The sequence below is a fragment of the Macaca thibetana genome, chromosome 14, assembly GCF_024542745.1.
Source record: "Macaca thibetana thibetana isolate TM-01 chromosome 14, ASM2454274v1, whole genome shotgun sequence".
In the NCBI taxonomy this organism is placed as follows: domain Eukaryota; kingdom Metazoa; phylum Chordata; class Mammalia; order Primates; family Cercopithecidae; genus Macaca; species Macaca thibetana.
Window position 1 is genome coordinate 61,121,586 of NC_065591.1, and position 18,948 is coordinate 61,140,533.

The 18,948-nt window shown below is 38.6% G+C and overlaps 1 protein-coding gene across 1 annotated transcript; it reads right to left on the reverse strand.

Annotated features, from left to right (window-relative positions):
* Positions 1 to 537: 537 nt before the first annotated feature.
* LOC126935165 (olfactory receptor 52H1-like) lies at positions 538 to 18,934 on the reverse strand. Its single transcript, XM_050756364.1, has one exon. The coding sequence runs from the start codon at positions 7,843 to 7,845 to the stop codon at positions 6,904 to 6,906; it is 942 nt and encodes a 313-aa protein (XP_050612321.1). The 5' UTR covers positions 7,846 to 18,934; the 3' UTR covers positions 538 to 6,903.
* Positions 18,935 to 18,948: the final 14 nt, after the last annotated feature.

The following is an 18,948-nucleotide window of genomic DNA, read 5'->3' on the forward strand; positions in this document are numbered from 1 at the left end:
ACCATAAAATTCCTCATGAATCAAAAAAACATGTAAATCAAATCACAAGAAAACTTTCACATTGTATTAAAAAAGAGTATCTATCTGAGAGCTATATGAGGATAAGGTTTTTAAAAAATATGTTGAGGTAAATAAATAAGTAACAAATGCTAAGTTAGGTAGAAAGGCAGAACTGTAAATATAGACTGAAAAAAAGCCTGAATTATCACACTAAATGGCATTACTTCAAAAATTAATAGAAGCTGCATAAGATGCAAAATTGTAATCTTAATCACATTACTGATTTAATAATAAATAATATAAATATACTAAATATCCAAAAATGGAAATCAATTGTTTTAAAAAGAAAAAAGTGTCAATTGTAATTAGTGGAATTGAATCTCTAATGTCACAAGTAAATTACATAAATACAATGATTAAAATTCAGATAAAAAGACAAAAATAAAATTTCTAATAATGAAAAATATATTTTCTAACAATGATGGTATTTTACAAAGCAATTTTAATGTTTTAACAATTGAATTAAAATTAGTTATATTAAGGAAACTTAAAAATAACAAATATAATTTATGAATAATAAGAAAACCTAAATAGACCTATATATGAAACAAAAAGAAAAACTTGTCAGAGACTACCTCCCTCTAAATGGTTGCTTATATGGGACAAGTATATCTATTATTAAACAATTATAGCTTTTTTATTGTTTGTTTGTTTTTGTTTTTTTTTGAGACGGAGTTTCACTCTGTCGCCCAGGCTAGAGTGCAGTGGCGTGATCTTGGCTCACTGCAATGTCTGCCTCCTGGGTTCAAGCAATTCTCTGCCTCAGCCTCCCGAGTAGCTGGGATTACAGGTGCCCGCCACCATGCCTGGCTAATTTTTTTGTATTTTTAGTAGAGACGGGGGGTTTCACCATCTTAGCCAGGCTGGTCTTGAACTCCTGACCTCATGATCCGCCCACCTCAGCCTTCCAAAGTGCTGGGATTACAGGCGTGAGCAACCTCACCCTGCCAACTTGAAACCATTTTGAAGAGAGCAGAGGGGGAGGCTCAGAAGGAAGCTCCAAGTAGATACTTCTCTTTTTCTGTAGTCTCTTACAATAACTGTTGGATCTAAAAACTACATTCAAAGTTTTAATCTTGGCCTTTCCTTTTTTTGGAGCCCACCCTTTTCCCAACTCCTTCTGTCCTCTTCACCAGATCTATTTCTCATCTGCTCTACTCCCCACCAGCTTCACTACCAAATAGTTCCTCACTATTCTCCACCAACTGATACCTTGGAGGCCTTGGTGCTGGAACTGTATTTTGCAAAAAGCAGGATAAAAAGTAGGGTGTGTGGAAGCACAGCTGGCAATATACAGACCAAAGGACAGGAGAAGTAGTCCCAGGCTCAGGAAGGACAGACACAGAACAAATGGGATAGACATAGGATCATGCTTGTAGTAGGGAAGAACTAACACAGAGCCTACAGGAGTGACATACAAAAGTACACCCCTCATGTTCTCCAGGGATTAGAGACAGGTTAGATCAGAGGGCCTCTGAGCCAGGGGATCTATAGGTCCCAAGGCCCCAAGTTAGTCTAGGATATGAGCAAGGATTCAACCAAATTAACACTTTCTCATCTTAAAAATCTATACTTCTGCTCTTATTAGTGGTGAGTTGGGAATTTTTGAATCTAAGAAAGTAGTGTAAGGGTAAAAAGTTGTTATACCCTTTCCTCGTCTATTCAAGGTCCATGGCCAACACCCCTATGACAAAAGACTGATTAACAAAAGTATAATAAATTTATTTAATCAAAGTTTTACATGACACAGGAGACATCAAATATAAAAACCCCAAAACCCAGGGTTTTTTTTAATGCTTAGGTTCAAAGAAAGATGGAGGGCTGTGTAGAAATGTGATTGGACTAAAAGGGTATGATCTAATGGTAACAAACTAAGGAGAACTTAGCAAGATCTATTTGTTCAGATTCTTCTTGGCTTCTCTGTGTAGAGAAGCCCTTTCCCTCCTTCACTCCAGTTATGGGGCAAGACCCTCTGGAATATGGGTCTATAGACTATTTTCAGTGGAGGTAGATCAGAGAGTGACTTCTCTAGGTTTTATGGCTTGCTTTGAGGGAGATGAGTTCTAGTTTCTATGACATGCCTTGGGGAATAAGTAAGTAAGTCTAGTTTCCATGACCTGCTTTGAGGGAGAAAGAGAGAAGGAGAAAAGAGGGTGGAAGAAAGTAAGACAAGACGTCTTGCTTGGGAGGCCCTTCCAATCTCGATCTCCTTCAGTTCAAAGCACTCAAGGTGCCAAGATACCATACTTTGGGTTATCATGTTCTGAGCCACAACAGTAGCGTACTGAATCTCAGCAAGGTTTTTATCTAGCTCGATCAGCAACTTGATAAAGAAACTTTGCAAGAATTGGGTTTGTCATGTCCCTGGACTTAGGCTAACGCTCCTAAAACTTCTTGTGCAGGGAATGTTTTATTTTCTCAATCCTTGGAAGAGATTACTTCATAGTGGGTAATGAACAAATGCCTGTTGAATTAAAAGGAATCCCCCTCTAACCTTAGACGACAAAATCCTGAAAATATTTCTCATTGAGGCTGCCATCCCCCCAGGTATTCAGAGGCCTCCCTTTTCTGATACTTCCCTCAATGGCCAGACTTGCTTGGTAATTCTCTTTCTTCAGTGCTGAATCAACATCAACTTTGTTTTTAATCCATTATTTAGAGTACAGATTAGTAGTCTATTGGTATGGGGTAAATTACATACAGGACTAAAAATTATAGATCCAACATGAGTACTTAGGAAAACTCTAAACACAGCCTCCCATAAGTCCAACGAGGAATCTAATTTCCAAGTCAAGTGGCAAAAAATCTAGAATTTTTTCCTTGTTTTCCTTATCCCTTCACTTGTGCTATAGCAAAATACTTAACTGTTTTGAAAACTAGTTTCCACAACTGTGAAAAAGAAAATTACTTGGAAATGATTATAGACAAGGATCAAGGAATAAGTGAAATAACAATTATCAACTTTCTATGAAGAAAATAAACCTTTCTCGTTGACTCTTCAGAATTATCTTTCTGATTAGGCTGAGTTACAAATTCAGGCAGATTCTTACCATGGAAAATAGGGATTTCATGAATTAATTAAAACTCATTTGTTTCAACCCATCTATTCAGCAAGTACTTATTGAGCACTTACATGTGCTAAAACTTTACAGGTGATGAGAAAACAGTGATAAACAAGGTGGACACTAAACTGGTCTTCAATGACCTAATGAAAGGGATAAACACTAAAAACTAAGAGTATAAGTTATCACCTTATTCAAGTTGTGAATAGTCCTAAAATAAAAACTACATTGTGTCATGAAAACATATGCAAGTGATACTAATCTAGTGTGCAGGATTAAAGAAGGAATATCTGAGGAAGGAATTTTAACTGAAGCCTAAACATGAGTTGTCAAGCAAAGAATAGTAAAGAGAATAAGCAAGGAAACATTTGGTTTATTTGAGAAGCTGAAACCAGGCAAGTATGACAGCTGTACTATTGTAATTCACTTGCAGTAGTAACAGTTTGTGGTCACTTTTGCCATCTTCTCCAAAACACAGAACTAACTTTATCAAGATTTTAGGAATACTTTTTCAACTGAGTGTGTAGAAGAGACAGGGAAGTTTAGGACATAAGACAATGACTCAATGCATTCTGGAATCTAAGCTGGCTAGAAAAGGAAGAAAGAAAAAGTTAGGATGACAGCTTGAAGGAATACATTTCTGATGTAGTTTGAATATGTATGAAACATACTGAAATCACATGGTTTGGCAGGTATTTTCATTGGACAGGGTGTAAGAAGGTGCCTAAGACTAAGTTTCTGCCTTCGAGGAGCTCATAATGATGGCAGCAGGAGGCAGACAAATCCTAGACAGACAGGGGCAGGTCCCTGGTGAAACCCTACCTTCAAACCAAAGACAGCTTAAAGCCTGAAAGCCAAGCTAAAAATCCTGGGTAAGTCCACAACTGGATTGAGAACCTCTCTTTCCATATGGCACACTTTCTCACCCTTCACCTATTTTACATATACCTTCCCTTCCCTAATTAGTTTTTTACACTGTTGTGCCCACCTTTGAGTGGTGCTTTTGTTTTAGCCTTTTCTGCATACTCACAAACCAATCAGCATGCACTGCCCATTCTGATCCCATAAAAGCCTCAGATCCAGCCACACAGAGAGAGAAACCATGTGACTTCTGGTGGGAGACCACCCTTATGTCCCTGCTCTGCTGAGAGCTATTTTGTTGCTCAGTAAAATTCTTCCCTGACCTCTTCACCCATTTATTGTCAGTGTGATCTCATTCTTCTTGGACATGGTACAAAAACTTGGAACCCACTGAATGTAGGTATATTGGAGGCTGTAAGAACTGTGGCCCTCTGCCCTCTGCTGGCAGAGGGCAGCCACCCCATGCAACAGGAAGCAGTAGCAGGGCCAAATTAGACACAGAGTCATGGGCTGGAGCAAGGTAAGGGGCTGACAGAGCTGTTAAAGTGCTGCCATTCATCAGGCTGCAGACAACAGTACTAAAAGAGCTAATTAGCACACTATAACATCCCCTCTGAGGCTTCAGGGTCATGGACACCCTTGCCTAGTTGCCACCACATTCCCTTTGTCTGGATGCTAAAGTCCACCGCAAGAGTGGCTTGTGACACTCCTGGTCCCTGGTCTGGCTGCAAGCCCTGCACAGACCCTGCTACTGTGCTGGCACTCAGAACAGCTGGCCAGACCCCACACTTTCTCGCTCACCCACCCTCTCCTGCCAGGGACTGAGTGCACAGTCACAACCACTGTGGGATTTGCACCAGAGTGTAGGCCGGGAATGGCCCAGCAGACTGAATATATGGGGCATCTTCTGCGGCAAACCTTGGCCTGAGCGAGGCCTGGGCAGGGGCATCACCATCCAGAGGTCTCCAGCTGGCAAAAGTGGCTGAGAAAAATTCTGCATCAATAACATAGCTGTGGGCAGAAAAATATATAAGCAAATAAATATGCCAATTTTTAATAGTGGTATAAATGAAGCAGCCTCTACATGTGTCTTTTCTGGCTACAGGGCATTACAGAAGCAAAGAAAATATCAACATATACCACACACACACACATATCATACACTCACATACACACAGGATCTTATCTCAGAATACCCATTTTACTCTTTACTTCTTCCTCTCAAGTAATTTAATATGTTCATCTTGATTCAATGTATGTCTTCTTTTGCAGTGGAGATCTTAAGAAATAGGTGTTGTTATCTTGGGATAGTTTCCTAACAGGAGCTTGAATAAATCCTACCCAACTCCACCCAACACATTCTCCACCCACACCAAGTTTTATTTTATGTAAAACAAAACAAAAACAAAAACAGGACACTGAATATGATAACATAAAAGAAAAATATCACTTCTGGAATTATTCTCTCTAAGAGTCAGGGGAGTGCAAATAAAGTGTAAATAAACATAAATAAAATATAAATAAATGTAAAAAAGTGCAAAGCTGTTAGTTTTACAGAAGGTCGCTCTTTTCATTCAAGTCTTGCATTCCCTACAATGACCCTAAGGAAGGACAGTACTTATGCATGACCCTGAGGACAATGGAACCATTGAAGAGTTTCAAGGTACAAAGTGTCATAATCATATGTGAATTGTAAAATGATCACTCTGGCTTTTATAGAGAAAGTGGATTGGATGGAGCAAGACTGGAACCCCTTCAAAAGGATTTTGGAATACTTTCGGAGAGACAGATAATAGATTAGAGCCCAGTCAAGCTCAACAGCCATAATAAAGGTAAGAATGTTATGAATGTATCCACTGGAATAACTTATAACCACCTCAGACTCAAATCATAAACCTAATGTTGACTTAATTTTCTTTGAGAGTAATTTAGGAGAAATAAAGAATAAATGATAGATTTCTTGCTTGGAAATTTCTGTTTTTGATAGTGTCATTTAGGAAGACAGAAAAGAAAGAGTTTTTTAATTTTTATTTTTATTTTTATTTTTATTTTTTTTTAGAGAGAGGAAGATAGTACATTTCTATGCAAATTTTGGAGAAATTAAGTTTAAGAAGCTTGAAAACCATTTTTGTGAGTAGATACCCAGGAAGTTATTGGCTAAGGAGTTTAGAGTCTGGAATCATTCAGACCTGGATTTAGATCCTGTAGATCTATTAATTACCTTTCTGCAATCTTTATGTTTTGGCTTCCTCATCTGTAAACCAAATTAACTAATATTACCCTCTCATAATTATTTTCTTAATTAAATATATAAATACTTATAAAATACAGGTCTAGGGTTATGAAAAACCAAGGTTGGAATTTTCTTGGAACATACAATTAAATACACAAAATATAAGCAACTCTATGTAATAAGAGATGGATAAGGGGAGAAAGTAAAGGGCACAGAAGGAAGCATTAATAATGTATAGAATCTGGACTAAAGAAGTGTGAAGCCATATGTTTGAGAATTATAGTAGAGAGGATTGATAACTACTTAACAAGGGAAGGCAAGAGGCTTTACCTTTAATTCATAAGCTGAGAAACACGGGGGTGCATTTCCATGTTAGAAAATATGCATCCTTCAAATATACTAAGATTAGCATTAGGAAAGATATAAGCTTTAGTTTTAGTGCTCTACTGTATTCGTCGTCAGCTTCTTCACACAAGTGGTGAAAAAAACTAAACCAAAGAAGTCCTTTATTTTCTAGAAGTTTATAAGATTTTTCTCTCTCCCCTCTCCCTCTTGCCTATACTTTGCACATAGGTAGAATGTTGAAATTTCAAATTAATAAGAGTTACAGCTTTATCTTTATGCTGCCCTATGTTACACAAAATTTCACCAAATCAATTTTACATACATTTCTCCTTCAGTGTCCACTCATTGTGACTTCTTCAAAGAGAAGAGGAGAATAAATTTGTCCTGTGTCTGCTTTGTCTTCACTCCATAAACAATAGGATTTAGAGCAGGAGGGATGGCCACATAGAGGTTGGCAAACAGGATAAGCACATTTTGAGGAACACTGTGCCTAAAGCGATGAGCAAGGATGGAGAAGAAGGCAGGGGTGTAAAACATGAGGATGACACAGACATGGGAACCACAGGTGCTGAGGGCTTTTTGGCGGGCACCCTGGGATGAGAGTTGGAATACAGCACAAAGGATGAAGGCATAGGAAACAGCAATGAAGATCACATCTGAGATGACAGTCATGAGAGGTACAGCAAACCCATACCAGATGTTGATGGAGATGTCTGCAGATGAAAGCTGAGCAACACCTATGTGCTCACAGTAGGTGTGAGGGATGATATGTGTCCTGCAAAAGGGTAACCGTTTTAGCAGAAAAACATCTGGTAGGATGATGGAGAAGCTTCTCACAACAATGCTCACCATAAGCTTGATAATCACTTGCGGAGTCAGGATGGTGGTATATCTCAAGGGGAAGCAGATGGCCACATAGCGATCAAATGCCATGGCCAGCAGGATGGCTGAGTCCACCACAAAGCTGAAGTGGAGGAAGAACATCTGAGTTAGACAACCAGAAAAGGTTATTTCTTGGGAGCCAATCCAGAAGTTACTGAGCAGTTTGGGCACTGTGGCAGTGGACAAGATGAGGTCTGTGGTGGCCAGCATAGAGAGGAAGAAAAACATGGGCTCATGAAGGCTGTGTTCAACTGCAATGAGGTAGAGAAGGATGCAATTGCCCACAACAGCCACAACATAGATGACACAAAAGGGAATCCCAATCCATATGTGGAACTTCTCCAGGCCAGGTATTCCAACAAAGATAAAGGAACTGGGGTTATAACAACTCAAGTTATACATGGTCTCTTCAGTCTGGGATCCACTGGTTCTTGAGCCCTCAGGACAAACCAACTGTCAGAATGGGCTACGAAACCTACAGTTCCCCGCCAGTGTGGAACATTGTTGGGGGCTGCAACTGTCACATCCAGTGTAACCACACTGAAGCACCTCCTGTCCCAGGAAGAGCTGGCACCTCTAAAACTAACCCTTCTCTTGGCCTCAGACCCTTCATTTGCCCTTCTCTTTGGCATATGACCCACCTCATTTCTTTAGATATTTACTAATAAATCTATGAAATAGTTTTATTTTTGTAGGTCAGCAATTTCATATGATTAAACATAATTAACCGGTTTTCTTTTTCAATGCAGATTATTAAGGATAGATTCAGGTTTTAAAGACAGGAAAAAAACAAGTATAAGGAAAAGGAGTAGGGAGACACGGAAGGGAGAGAGAGAATAATAAAAATATTTAAAATATCAAGCTGGATGACGATGACGATGAGTTTTGAGAAAAGGGGAGCAATTGACTTTTATAGAGCAAACATGTTTCAGACAATGGGTCTGATAAACTGAAGAATGTGCATAAAACAAAAGAAAAATCAATAAAAAGGGAAGAAAAAAGAAAAGGCAGATTCCAATGCTGTGTGTTTTGGTAGAGTTTCATTTCAGAGGGATTGAAATATGGTTCAGAGCACATGTTTACTGGAACGTTAATATGAGAAAATGTATGTATCAGAAAACACAAGGGACAAGTGAACAACATTACTCTGACTCAAGCAGAGAGCGGTGAGTTCAAAGCATAATTTATGACTTCAAAGTCAATGTCCTAAACTCTGGAGGATCTCTGATGTTAGTAAAGGAGACCACTTTACCTCTCCATGAGTCTGACAATGCCTTCATAACAGAAAACACCAAGGGAATTAGTCCTAGGCAAAGTCTATTAGAGCAGATTCATACCTTCTAAAGATGAAATAAAGAATAATAAAAGAAGTTTTACCCCAGTGTTTTCAGTTCTGGCTTGCCAGTGCTTGGACCTCATCTGTGAGAATCTCCAGCTTTGTACTAAACAGAGCCCACTCTTGAAGGCAGCTTTTGCATTGAAAACACCCTTTGAGTTTTAACTTTGCTAGTGTGACCTATTTTATAGAGTACTTTTGAAAAGGAAAGAGAATCAGGGTCATGATACCGGGAACCGCAACATTAGAGAGGCACCCCAGAACATAAGCCATGGTTTGGGTCTTACCTTCCCCAACAAATTTACAAAGTCCTTCAAAAAGCTTTTAAGGAAAGAGTGGATTTTGTGCAATATCACGCCAGCTCTGTATTATTGTTTGGTGACGATCTGTAGCCTTCTTCATAAGGAAGAGTAGATCAACCCAAGTAGGATTTAGTGACATCTGCCAAGTCCCTAGTCAAAGCTTTACATAGGTGAGCTTCCCTCCCTTAATTTTGTCCCTGACAGTCATTAATTAGCGGAAGTGGGCGTATTATATTTTCCTAGGAGACATGTGACTAGCTCTCACTGCCAAAAGTCAATCCTCTGAATGAAAGTCTGTTCCAAGTTACATCTCCTGGTCTGATTCAGACTGAACTCCTACTGGCATGCAGCTTATGGGGATAACACATAGCAGTGGAGTCTTCATGAAGTCCTCCCTAAATTGGTGGTCACATGATCTCTTGTGGTCTAAAAAGTAGTAGACTAAAACAAACTGTGAAAAAAACCAAAATGTCTCTATAATTTATGCTAATTTGCAGCTCAGATTCTTGGAGCACTGATTCACTGCCTCCAGACAGGAAGCACCTTTCACTGGGGTTACAGGGAATACATTTAAAGGTGACAAAAATTAATAACTAGTTATTAAAACTATGAAGGAAAGCCAAAAGAAAACATCCAAACTAAGGTTTGTTGGTTCAGTCAAATCCTACTCTGATCTCATTTCTTCTACCCAAAGAGCTCTTTTAGCTCACTGCAGCCTCTGTCTCCCAGGCTCAAGCGATCCTCCCATCTCAGCCTCCCGAGTAGCTGGCGCTACAGATATGTATCACTATGCCTAGAAAATTGTTGTATTTTTTTAGAGACGAGGTCTCACCATGTGGCCCAGGCTAGTCTCAAACTCCGGAGCTGGTGCAATCCACCCACCTCAACCTCCCAAAATGCTGGGATTAAAGGGATGCACCACAACACCCAGTCCCTCTTTTCTTCTGAGTTCCCTTTTGCACCACTGGTCACATTAGCTGGTCTACACGTGAAATCAATATTCTCTTACCATTATTTATCTCCTTATTATAGAATCATTGGTGTCATAAAAACCTATTTCTCCCAGGGCCATGTCCTCTAGGACACAACCTCTATTTGAACATTGATTAAAGTAAAGTCTCTGTTATTTTATAAAATCAAAGAGCCAGTGTAGGGTTTTTCTTCTTGTTAATTGCCGGCAGTTTTCTACTTACTGGGCTCTCTTCTCTTCTGGTTCACAGGGTTAGTAGGAAGTGTCTATTTAGAAGGATGCAAGTAAAAGCTTTAGGCTGATGAAAATTCTATTAAGGGGTAAAATGAAAATATTTATGCATTTTCTCATGTTCCCAGAAGATGATAGGTTATCAGAGCCCCTCTATTTTCTATTCCCACAAAAGGCATAGGACTAACCGTATTAACTATTTTCCCTTGAGATGGAATGTATCTTGGGGTTTCAGTAGTAACCTGTGGATATCAGATTCCTAGGGGATTCAGCCTAAGACAAATCAAACTCAGTCAGTTCAGATAGAATTTTCAAAAGCATAAGAAGTTTTCTGTATGTTCAGTATTCTTTAATTAGTGTATTTGTGTAAACTTGCACCAATACTATACAAATACAACTGAGATTTTCTATATACTTGATTTTGGAAGGTAAACCCTCCAATTATTTATTTTTATTTATTTTTTAGCCATTCTTGGTACTTAGCATTGCCAAGAAAGTTTCATAAGCAGTTCTTAATTGGCAACACACACACACACACACACACACACACACACACACACACACAAGCTTTTAGATTGCATTGAATCTTTTTGTCAATATAGAAATATTCGATATGTTTATAATACTGTATATTCATAGTATAAATATTTTAAATATCATATATCTTCTCATTAATATAGCCTCTTTTGGTTTCCTCAATAATGGATTAAAATGTTCATATGTTCTTAAAACATACAAATACCTCCCGTTTTTAGAAGCAGAATATATTAGCGTCCTATACTCACTATAAAAAATTACCACAAACTTCACAGCTTAAAATGACACAAATGTATCATGAACTATAGTTTTGTAGTTCAGGAGTCTGGCATGAGTCTCATTGGACTAAAAGCAAGGTGTATGGAAAACTGTATGTCTTTTGGAAAACACTAGAAGAAAATTTGATTCCTTGCTTTTCCAACCTCTAGAAGCTCCTTTCTTTCTTCTTCAAAGTCAGCAATGTTACTTCTACATTTCTGCCACATTTTAAGTCATATTTTCCACTGACTTCCTCATTCCCACTTCCTCTTCTGCTTTTTTTTTTTTTTTTTTTTTTTTTTGTGATGGAGTCTCGCTGTGTCGCCCAGGCTGGAGTGCAGTGGTGTGATCTCGGCTCGCTGCAACCTCTACCTCCAGGGTTTAAGTGATTCTCCTGCCTCAGCCTCCTGAGTAGCTGGGACTACAGGCCTCTTCTGCTTTTAAAAACTCTTATGATTGTATCTGAGCCATCCAATCAACCAGAATAATCTCTGGTTTATACATTAGTGTAAGGTTTATCAATTACTTTCATCTAAATTTCATCTGATGTTTCTCTTTTGCCATGTAACCCAACATAATCACAGGTTCTGGGGTTTTAGATGAGAATTTCTACTGGAGGACATTATTCTGCATAGTTTCATCATTTGTAAAATATATTTTCCACACTTATTGCTCTAATTTTTTTTAATTAAACATTTATTTTAGATAAAGGGGACACATATGCAGGTTTGCTACTTGGCATATTGCACCCAGGTGGGAGTGTAGTACCCAACAGGTAGTTTTTCAGCTCCTATCTCCCCCGCTCCCTGCCCCCTCTAGTAGTCCACAGTGTCTATTGTTTCCTTATTTATGTAAATGTGTGCTCAGTGCTGGCCTCCCACTTATAAGGAAGAACATGCAGCATTTAGTTTTCTGTTCTTGCATTAATTTGCTTCGGAGTATAGCATCCAGCTCATGTTGCTGCAAAGGACATGATATCATCATTTCTTATGGCTGCATAGTATTCCACATTTTCTTTATCTAATCTACCATTGATAGGTACCTAGGTTGATTACATGTCTGCTATTATAAATAGCACAGCAATGAACATTTGAATGCATGTGTCTTTTTGGTATAATGATATATTTTCCTTTTGAGTGTATACACAGTAATGGGATTGCTGGGTCCAATGGTAGCTCTGTTTTAAATTCTTTGAGAAATCTCCAAGCTGCTTTCCACAGTGGCTGAACTAATTTACATTCCCACCAACAGCATACAAATGTTCTCCTTTCTCTGCAGCCTTGTCAGATCTGCTGGGGCTTTTTTTGTTTTTGTTTTGTTTTGTTTTGTTTTTGTTTTTGTTTTTTGCTTTTGGACTTTTTAAGAATAGCCATTCAGATGACTGTGAGGTGGTATCTCATTGTGGTTTTGATATGTATTTCTCCGATAATTAGTGATATTGAGCATTTTTTCATATGCTTGTTGGCTGCTTGTATGTATTATTTTGAGAAGTATCTGTGCACGTCTTTTGCCCCTTTTTATTTTGGTTATTTGCTTTTTGCTTGTTGATTTGTTTAAATTCATTATGGATTTTGGGTACTAGACCTTTCTCAGATGCATAGTTTGCAAATATTTTCTCCCATTCTGCAGGTTGCCTGCTTACTCCATTGACAGTTTCTTTTGCTGTGCAGAAGCTCTGTAGGTCCCACTTGTCAATTTTTGTTTTGTTACAATTGTTTTGTGGGACTTAGCCAAAAATTTTTTGCCAACGCTGATGTCAACAAGGGTATTTCTTTAGTTTTCTTCTAGGATATTAATAGTTTGAGATCTTACATTTAAATCTTTATTTCCTCTTTTTTTGAGACAGGGTCTTTCTCTGTCACTCAGGCTAGAGTTCAATGGTACAATTACAGCTCCCTGCGGCCTCAACCTCCCAGGTTTGAGTGATCCTCCTACCTCAGTTTCCCGAGTAGCTTGGACTACAGGTGCATGATACCAACTCTGACTAATTTTTAAATTTTTTGTAGAGATGGGGTCTTGTTATGTTGCCCAGGCTGGTCTGAAACTCCTGGGCTCAAGCAATCCTCCTGCCTAAGCCTCCCAAAGTGCTGGGATTATAAGCAAGAGCCATGGCACCCAGCCTTTAATCCATCTTGAATTAATTTTTTATATGGTAAAAGTTAAGTGTCTAGTTTCATTCTCCTGCACATGGCTAGCCAGTTATCCCAACACATTATTGAATAAGGAGTTCTTTCTCATTACTTGTTTTTTCTGTCAGCCTTTGTTGAAGATCAGATGGTTGTTGGTGTGTGGCTTTATTTCTGAGTTTTCTATTTGGTTCCATTGATCTATGTATCCATTTTTGTGCCAGTACCATGCTGTTTTGGTTACTGCAGCCTTATTATATAGTTAGAAGTCAGATTACGTGATGCCTCCAACTTTATTTTTTTTGCTTAGAATTTCTTTGGCTATTCTGTGAAGAAAGATGTTGGTAGTTTGATGGGAATAGTGTTAAATCTGTAAATTTATTCAGGGAGTGTGGCAATTTCAATGACATTATTCTTCCAATCCATGAGCATAGAATGTTTTTCCATTTATTTGTGTCATCTCTTGAAATCTGCTGATTTCTATCAGCAATGTTTTGTAGCTCTCCTTGTGGACATCTTTCACCTCTTTGCTTAGCTGTATTCCAAGATATTTTATTTTCTTTGTGGCTATTGTACATGGGATTGTGTTATTAATGTGACTCTCAACCTGGATATTGTTGTCGTATAGAAATGTCACTGATTTTTGTACATTGGTTTTGTATCCTGAAATCTTGCTAAAATTATTTGTCAGTTCCAGTAGCCTTTTGGCCAAGTCTTAAGGGTTTCATAGTACGCAATCACATCATCAGTGAAGAAAGATAATTTGACTTCTTTTCCTATTTGAATTCATTTTATTTCTTTGTCTTGTCTGACTTCTCTGGCTAGGACTTCCAGTATTAACGTCAAATAGGAGTCCTGAAATAGCCATCTTTATCTTGTTCCAGTTTTCAAAGGAAATGCTTCCGACTTCTGCCCATTCAGTATAATGTTGGCTGTGGGGTTTCTATAGATGGCCCTTATTATTTTGAGATATGTTTCTTTGATGCCAAATCTGTTCAGGGTTTTTATCATGAAGGAATGTTAGACTTTATTGACAGCTTTTTTTGCATTTATTTAAATGATCATGTAGTTTTTGCTTTTTAATTCTGGAGTGGAGAAAAACTTAGTTTATTCTCCATGTTTGGTTGACAAGCCTGGTCTGCTGGTTGATGATTTTTTTTTTTGTTTGTTTGTTTTTGTCTTTTTTTTTTTTTTTTTTTTGTCAAGTGTAGAGATCTCTCTAGTGAGCATCTACATGGGTAATAAAATTTATTAGGAAGAGAACTGATTTTATCCAAATTTGCTTTATCCAAATATCCACTGAAGGAGCTCGTTTTATATTCCAGTCCAAGACCTACTAAAACGATCACATCGTTAGCTATAGCTCAGGCTATACCTGGCTATAGTCGGGTAGGTTTACAGTCTTGCAACATGCCCTGCTAAAATGATGTACCTAACAGAGGCAATTCCCATTATGGTTTAGGGGTTAAGACTAGCAGAGGTGCAAATAGACAATTAGCCAGTACCAATAATACGTTCAACAGCAGGAGCCAGAGCAGTAAAGGCTACAGGGGCGTGAAGATATCCACCCATAATCAAGCTTGGGCAAATCTGGGTGGTGACAAATATTCTCTTCTTAACCATACTCCTGTCAGGCTCCTCTGAAATCTTTTCTCAACTGGGCCCTGACTTTTGATCTTTTGTGTTCTTCTCTGCATCATCCAGTTTTACAAAAAATCTTATTGAGTCAGTTTATCAAAAATTCCTCACCCTTGGTCTGACCATCCTTGATATCTTAACACTCTGGCCTGCCTTCAGCAAAAATTCTATTAGGTCAGTTTAGCAAAAAATTACCCTACCTCTTAGTAGTTTTTTATCCACTGATCCCCTACTCTGCACCTTGGTTTATTGTGCAGTAAGCCCTCACTTAAGGTTGTTTATAGGTTCTTGGAAACTGCAGGTCTAAGTGAAATGACATCTAAAAAAAACAATTTTCTTTTTTTCATCAATGTTAGAACAAAACGTAGTTGAACAAAATGACATTGAGGATCTGTTGTATGTTGTTTCACTTAAAGTCACCATTTCCAAAAACCTCTCAGTGATGTTAAGTGAGAACTTGCTGTATTTACAGTTGAGTTCAATCTCTTCTACTCTTTAAATAAAGTCTTTCTTACTGTACATCTTTAGTAAGTATCATAAATTTTTTTCTTAACAGTGGTGGTTGCCTCAGACTCCAAACCAGCAAACATTATCTATTTTTCCCTCATCTTAGTGTTCGGGATCACACAGGTCATAGTCAACTGTGCACCAGTATCTAAAATGTCCAAGAAGTACAATTTTCTTTTATCTGTTTATTGAACGTTAACCTTGGCATAGAGCCTCTGGTACCTCCTAGGAAAAGAGGAACATCACCTTAAGTCCCAGTTTTGTTTATTTCTGAAAGCTGAGAAATCTGGGCAAAACAGGGCCCTCTAACTCACCCCCAGACCCACCGAGAGAGGCGGGGGAAAGCACCTTAGATGAGTCACAGAGGCTGTCTATAAAGATTTAGACACGTTTTCTGGGATAGAGGGAGGGATTAGAGAGCTGAGTGGAGCATGGTCCAGGCAGATGGCTGTTTTATGGCCAGAACTTCTGGGAACCGTACAGAGACAGCTGATTTGAGCTCAGCTCAGGCTTCCCACAAGCTTTCTGGCGCTGCCCCCCAGAAGGATGTGGCTGCTGCTGTACTGCTTGTGTGCTGTTATCAAGGCAGCAGCCACTGTCAGGGCACTCTGAAGAATGAGGTCTGTAATAAGTCACCCTATACTGTGCTAGTCTTGCTTACTAACTATAGCAAGATTACCTCTGGAGGGCATTTAAGTAAGTCTCTAAGGTCTCTTTAGGGCTGCTGGGCAAAGTGATCTCACCTTTTCTTTCCTTTTCTTTCCTTTGAAGTTGCAACAACTTGCTGCACTACAGGGTATTTATCAGGGCCAGAGACCTGAGTAGAGTTAACATGGCTTGCAGAAGCCCACTGCCTGTTCCCTTAGGGCCCTAAGCAGTGGCTAGAGAACTGTTTCACTAGCTTTCTCCAAACCCCTCTGTAACCAACAGACACCCACTAATTTCCACCTCTTTATACTTATGCCTTTATGCAATTTCTTCCCTTTTAGAGTAGGCAAAATTTCTGAATTCCTTATAATCAATGGTATGTGGCAAAAGTTATCGGATGTTACTACCATGGTTGTCTTATATTATGTGAGGCCTTCTCACTGGAATAGTCTCCTTCTCCTGTGGCCTTGAAGAGGCAACAACCATAGTGTGAACCACCTATTAAGAGGTTCATGTAGCAAGAAACTTCAGGCAGTCTTCAGGATCAGAGGGCCTAGGTCCTACACAAGCGAGGAACTGAATTCTACTAATAACCTAAGTTAGCTTGAAAATGGACCCTTCCCTACTCCGACCTTCACATGAAGACTCATCCCAGCTGGCACTGTGAGTTCATTATGGAGAGATTGTGAAGGAGAGACCCCATTTAAGCTGGGTCTAGACTTCTGATCTGCAGATACTGTAAGATAACAAGTGTTATCTTACATTTATCTTGCTACTGAATTTGCAATAGCCTATTTTTATGCAGCAAAGAAAGCTAATGCAACTTTTATGTGCATGAGTAAAATACTGTACAATAATATAATATTTATTTATAATTGAATTGAAAATGTTAAGGACTGTGATCCTTTACTCAGATTATTCTATTTCTTAAAACAGAGTTAATTGTTTCAAAAGTAAATTAATATGCATTCTTAAAATTATTTATCTCACGTCAGAGAAAAGAATCCAAGAAAAAAATAATATATACCACTCTGTGTCAGTGCATATGTTCCATAAAATAGCAGAAGTTATTACAAATATACTACCATTTAATTCTCATAATATCACTGCCAGGTAGGTCTTATAAGGGCCACTAGGTGGCTGTGTCATCATTATGTAAAATTCCAACTGTTTTCAGAATGCAAGTTTGTAGCCATTCAATTATAATATTCATCCTCTACAGCAAGGGGAGGGAACGTTTTCTTTATGTCATCTGCAATAGCATACTTGTCATAAAGTGTTTCCATGTCCTTCTTCCTCATTTATGACTATATATATTCAGAATATCAATTTACATTTGATGGCACCTAAAATTTTTCTTAAAACTCCTGCAGATCAGTATTTCCTGGGCTCTCCCTTCTGTCCTCATCTCCTGGGAAATCGGCTGCTGCCTTCTCCATGGTGGTGTGGTGCAGAGGAGTGAGCACAGGTACTTAGTAACACAGGCCTGGTATTAATCCTGCCTCTTCTACTCAATATCTTTGAGACCATCAGGAAAACTCTAGCAGTTTATCAACTCCTTCAACCCCTTTATATAAATTTATCCTTGGCCAGGCATGGTAGCTCACGCCTGTAATCCCAGCACTTTGGGAGGCCAAGGCATGTGAATTACCTGAGGTCAGCAGTTCGAGACCAGCCTAGCCAACATGGCGAAGCCCTATCTCTACTAAAAATACAAAAAAAAAACTAGCCCGGTATGGTGGCACGTGCCTATAATCCCAGCTATTCGGGAGGCTGAGGGAGGAGAATCACTTGAACCCAGGAGGCAGAGGTTGCAGTGAGTCGATATTGCGCCATTTTAGTGAGCCGAGATCATCCCATTGCATTCCAGCCTGGGCAACAACAGCAAAACTCCATCTCAGAAAAAAAAAGAAAAAAGAAAAAAAAGAAAAATCTCTTTTTTATGATATTTGTACAGACTATCTTGGATAGTTCTTATGTGTATATATATTTATACATATTATATGTATCTATACCTGTATGTATAGATATATGAATGTGTATACATGTTCATATCAATCTCAAGCCAGGCACTTTCACACTATTCCTCTTTCTTCAAAGTCCTGCAAATCTGGTGAATTCTCTACACTGGCATAACCTGCCCTAATTTATAATGAATACCTGATGGTTAATTTTACATGCTAATTTGACTGGCCATGGAGTGTCCAGATTAAACATTATTTCTGGTTCTATTTTTAAGAGTATGTCTGGTTTTATTTGTAAGGGTGTTTCTGAAAAAGATTAGCACCTGAATTGCTGGACTCAGTAATGTCTGCCTCTCCAAAGCTTGCCTTCCCCCAAGTTGCTGGACATCATCTAATCCATGAAGGACCTGAGTAGGAGAAAGAGTCGAGGAATAAGATATTTGCTTCTTTTCCTGCCTCAGTGCTTGAACTGAGACATGTCACCTCATCTTTTTCTGCCTTTCTACTGGCATTTATACCATCAGCTCCCTGGTTCTTAAGACTTCAGAGCCACACTGACTTATATCACCAGCTTTGTGGGTCTCTGGCTTCCAAATGTCAGATAATGTGAAGTCTTAGCCTCCATAATCAAGTGAGCCAATTCCTCATAAATATGTATCTCTTATTGTTCTGTTTCTCTGGAGAACCCCGACTAATACAATATATTTCTTTAAGAATGTTTTGTGTCTTTGCTATCCTAGGTAGTTCTACTACTCATCCTGTGTTTGAAAAAAGACTTTAAAAAAAAGAAAAAAAAAGAAGAAAAGTACATAGGATGGTAAATGCAATGGTGCACTCAAGTGCTTCATTATGAGAAAAACATCTGAACAGCATAAGGTCATCTCTTATCAAGGACAGCTGAGCCTAGACATGACCTTCTTTACTGGACATATGGAAACTCATATTCCCTGCAGCCAGATTTTGGAAACTGAAGAATGAGACTTCAGTA